The following is a 4,457-nucleotide window of genomic DNA, read 5'->3' as shown; positions in this document are numbered from 1 at the left end:
TAATTATTAAGCTTAGTTTGGGATAAGTTTCTTCAAAAATAAGACTTGCTATTATGTGTACCTTTTTGTCTGCAGGTCATTATTGCTGTGGTTTGAGCTCAGCATGGCTGTAGTCATCCGTTTACTGGGGCTTCCTTTTGTTGCGGGGCCTGTGGATATTCGTCACTTCTTCACGGGATTGACTATTCCTGATGGAGGAGTGCATATAATTGGAGGGGAAATTGGGGAGGCATTTATTGTTTTTGCAACAGATGAAGATGCAAGACGTGCCATAAGTCGTTCAGGAGGGTTTATCAAGGATTCATCTGTAGAGCTCTTTCTTAGCAGTAAGGCAGAAATGCAGAAGACTATCGAAATGAAAAGAACTGATCGCATAGGAAGAGAGCGACCAGGATTTGGGGCATCAGGGGTTGGCTGCTTATCTAATTTTGTTGAGGGTTTTAAAGAAGAAGCACGTAATTCTGGATATGGCTCTCCGATTAATCAAGATGCTGGGTTTCATACTAATGGTACAGGACATGGAGATATAAGGCCAAGAAAGACACGGCCATTGAAGGCAGAGAATCCTTACTTGTTTCTACGAGGTTTGCCTTACTTAGTAAATGAAGATGATGTACATGTCTTTTTCTCTGGTTTGTGTGTGGATGGAGTAATTTTCTTAAAACATCATGATGGCCGAAATAACGGTGATGCCATAGTGAAATTTGCTTCATGTATTGATGCTTCAGGAGGTCTTAAGTGTCATAGAAGTTTTATGGGTTCAAGATTCATAGAAGTAATGCAGGGCTCAGAACAGCAGTGGATTGAGTTTGGTGGTAGTGCAGTTGAGGGTGACATTCCTATGAGAATTGAAGAACATTCTTCACCGAGAGGAATAAATGATAGACATTTTCGAAAAGTGTCTCATTCAAAATCTCCCAGAAGAACACGTTCTCGCTCCCCTCTCGGATTTTATGTTCACCTAAAAAATCTGTCCCTAAGTATTAACAAAAGAGATTTAAGAAATTTCTTTAGAGATACTGATCTGACTAATGAACAGATTAGGTTTTTATATAAAGATGAAAGAAGAACAAGATATGCCTTTGTGATGTTCAAGACACTGAAAGACTATAACACTGCTCTGGGTTTACATAAGACTGTTTTACAATATCGTCCAGTACTTGTTGATCCAATTTCTAGAAAACAAATGCTGAAGTTCATTGAATGTTATGAAAAGAAAAGACCAGCGTCAATAGAGAAAGAGAGGCTTGGACATAGTTCACAAAAATATTCTCAAGAAGGCTACTCTGGCCAGAAACTGTGCATATATATAAGAAATTTTCCATTTGATGTTACGAAAGTTGAAGTACAAAAGTTCTTTGCAGACGTTTCTCTTGCTGAGGATGACATTTACTTGCTTTATGATGACAAAGGAGTTGGTTTGGGAGAAGCACTGGTGAAATTCAAATCTGAAGAACAGGCCATGAAAGCTGAACGTTTAAACCGTCGAAGATTCTTGGGGACAGAAGTATTGTTAAGACTTATATCTGAGGCACAAATGCAGGAGTTTGGTGTAAATTTTTCCTTGCTGTCCAGTAAGAGAATGCAAGGCCATTCACAGTCATGTGATAGGGATGAGGGTTCCTATTCATTTGGCTCAAATGATCCACCAGTATACACAGTGGGCCTTTCTGAAAACTTCAGGCATCAGCAGGAGGACTTGAGGCAACTGGACAATTTCAAGCATCCCCAGGGGGACTTCCGACAGTCTGATAGGTGCTCTCCAGAAGACTTTAGACATTCCCCAGAGGACTTCAGGTGCTCCCCAGAAGACTTCCGGTGCCCTAGGCCTTCTGAAGACGACTTCAGATGCCCTTGGGAGGAGGACTTCAGGCACTCTAGGGAGGAGGACTGGAGGCTGCCGCCTGAGGAGGATTTCAGGCGGTCTCCCAAGGAGGACTTCAGGCGATCCCTTGAGGAGGACTGGAGGCGGCCCCCCGAGGAGGACTGGAGGCGGCCCCCCGAGGAGGACTGGAGGCGGCCACCTGAGGAGGATTGGAGGCGGCCACCTGAGGAGGATTGGAGACGCCCCCCTGAGGATGACTTCAGACGGCTTCCCCAGGGGGAATGGAGGCGACCACCTAAGGAAGACTTCAGGCGGCCCCCTGGGGAGGATTTTAGGCGACTTCAGGAGGAAGACTTAAGGCAACCTTCTGAAGAAGACTTCAGGCGGCCCCCTGAGGATGACTTCAGGCATTCTCCTGAGGAGGGTTTCAGATGTTCTCCTGAGGAGGACTTCAGGCGGCCGGCCCTGGAGCGCTTCCGGAGGCCACCCCAGGAGCACTTCCGGCAGCCACCCCAGGAGCACTTCCGGCGGCCACCTCAGGAGCATTTCAGACGGCCTCCCCAGGAGCATTTCAGGCGCCCTCTCGAGGAAGGTTTCAGGCGCCCACCTGATGAAGATTTCAGGGGCCCTCCTGATGAGGACTTCAGGAGCCCCCAGGAAGAAGATTTTAGATGCACTTCTGATGAGGACTTCAGGCGGCTCCCAGAGGAAGACCTCAGAGAAGCTCTGGAGGAGGACCCTAGACTTCCTGACGATTTTAGACCTCCTGGTGAGGAGTTTAGAAGCCCACCTGATGATTTTAGAACTCATCGTCCTTTTGTGAATTTTAGTCGCCCAGAAGGTAGCAAGTTTGATTTTGGAAAGCGTAATATGGGAAGTTTTCCTGAGGGGAGATTTATGCCTGATCCAAAATTAAATTGTAGTTCAGGTAGAGTAACACCTATTAAGGTAATGAATCTTCCGTTTAAAGCTAACATTAATGAAATTCTAGACTTTTTCCATGGTTATAGAATCATACCTGATTCAGTTTCGATCCAGTATAATGAGCAAGGATTACCTACAGGGGAAGCCGTTGTTGCTATGATAAACTATAATGAAGCTATGGCTGCTATTAAAGATCTAAATGATAGGCCAGTTGGCCCGCGCAAAGTTAAGTTAATTTTGCTCTAGAGAGTACTTATAAATTCAGTTACCTCCCCACAGTATTGTTGCGGTAAAATGCATTTGTTTGTGTTTATTTTCAATTATCTAACGAAGAGAAACATTTTAAATTTGACCTGTGAATAGAACAAATGTAAATAGTAGAATGTGAATCTAGTTTTCTTTTGCTTGCAAATTGCCGTTTACTTTTTTTAATTTAAAATTATATATGCTTTTTTTTGACATTGGGGGAGAGGATTAATTCCCTGAGTGCATTAATTTTTGTTGATGTCATGGGTAAACCTCAAGACCTGTATAAAGTAGAGCTGTATTGGGGGAAGATAAATTTTATATTCATATTTGTTTGCATTCTGTAGTCAGTCTACAGCTTTTACTCAAAATGTATAAGGAAATGATCAGTAACTGATCAGGTTTAGCATATTCATTGCTAACTGCCTGCAGAATTAATGCCTTCTTTCTTGTCTGAGATATTACTGTATTAAGCCTCCCATTAATTATAAATAGTTTTAAACGAACTGACTGTGAACTTGAAATTTACTTGTGTAAAAAGTTTAGGAGATTCTTAGTTTCCATGTTCATAACTTGCAAAGTTTTATAAAAATAAAACAAATTGCAACTGAATAGACCAACCAATTAACTTTACTTGTATTTGTATAAAAAGAAAAAAATTACAGCTTCTTTTCTGAAGTTTTTCAACAGCTACATTAAACAATATTTATGATATGGGGGACCAAACATTCTATAATACTAGTGTAGAGTGCTAAGTATAGTTCTATGACTTCTTCACCATCTCATCAACCAAACTGATAAGATTAACTCAGAATACTTAAAAGACCAAAAGTAAGAAAGTAATGATAGGTAGAAGGGGACTTTCAGGGTTACACTGGGAATGCCTGATAAGTGGATATAATTTGTGTTTCTAGGAAGAATTTACTGCTATTTTTTATTAGGATCTCATTTTTTAATTTTAAAACTTTGTATCAAAAGAATATAAGACTTGTGAGATTGAATTTGACTTCTTTGATATTCAACATTTTCTAAATATTGGATATGACTCTCTATACCCATATTTAAAGGCTAATAAATTTTGGGCACTTTATTATGTGCTAGGCAGTATAAGCACTTTACATGCATGATCTCAATCGTAATATTTTTTAAGAAGCATACAGTGTTATTTACCTCTATTTCACAAATGAGATAATGAAGTTTAGAGAGGTTAAATAACTTAAAGTCATAGCTAGTAAATCATGGAACCAATTTCAACCCAGACTCACCAGACCCCAGTTCATGCTCTTAACACTTTTGCCTACTGACTTTGTTAAATGGTATTTTTAATTTTAGTAAGACCATGCTAAAAATATTTTCAAGAGTGAACCATATTTTTTTAACTTTCTTTGTTTTAAAAACAGCACTAAAAATATAATTAGTATTCTCAAATGTTAATAAAAGACAAAAGTTTTTAAATATCCAG

At 40.2% G+C, this 4,457-nt stretch overlaps 2 protein-coding genes across 2 annotated transcripts in view; one reads left to right on the top strand and one right to left on the bottom strand.

Annotated features, from left to right (window-relative positions):
* LOC109373996 (protein FAM92A1-like) overlaps positions 1-4,457 on the bottom strand; it is a 45,939-nt gene that overhangs the window by 7,105 nt on the left and 34,377 nt on the right. The gene's annotated exons all lie outside the window — the stretch shown is intronic.
* RBM12B (RNA binding motif protein 12B) lies at positions 84-3,611 on the top strand. Its single transcript, XM_019628260.1, has one exon. The coding sequence runs from the start codon at positions 104-106 to the stop codon at positions 2,993-2,995; it is 2,892 nt and encodes a 963-aa protein (XP_019483805.1). The 5' UTR covers positions 84-103; the 3' UTR covers positions 2,996-3,611.

This window comes from Hipposideros armiger, unplaced genomic scaffold (genome assembly GCF_001890085.2).
Source record: "Hipposideros armiger isolate ML-2016 unplaced genomic scaffold, ASM189008v1 scaffold_772, whole genome shotgun sequence".
Taxonomy (NCBI): Eukaryota; Metazoa; Chordata; class Mammalia; order Chiroptera; family Hipposideridae; genus Hipposideros; species Hipposideros armiger.
This window is presented reverse-complemented; position numbering and strand designations above follow the sequence as displayed.

What these genes read in the sequence shown, in the direction of transcription:
- RBM12B (XM_019628260.1), top strand. Translation starts at nt 104, where the DNA reads ATGGCTGTAGTCATCCGTTTACTGGGGCTTCCTTTTGTTGCGGGGCCT.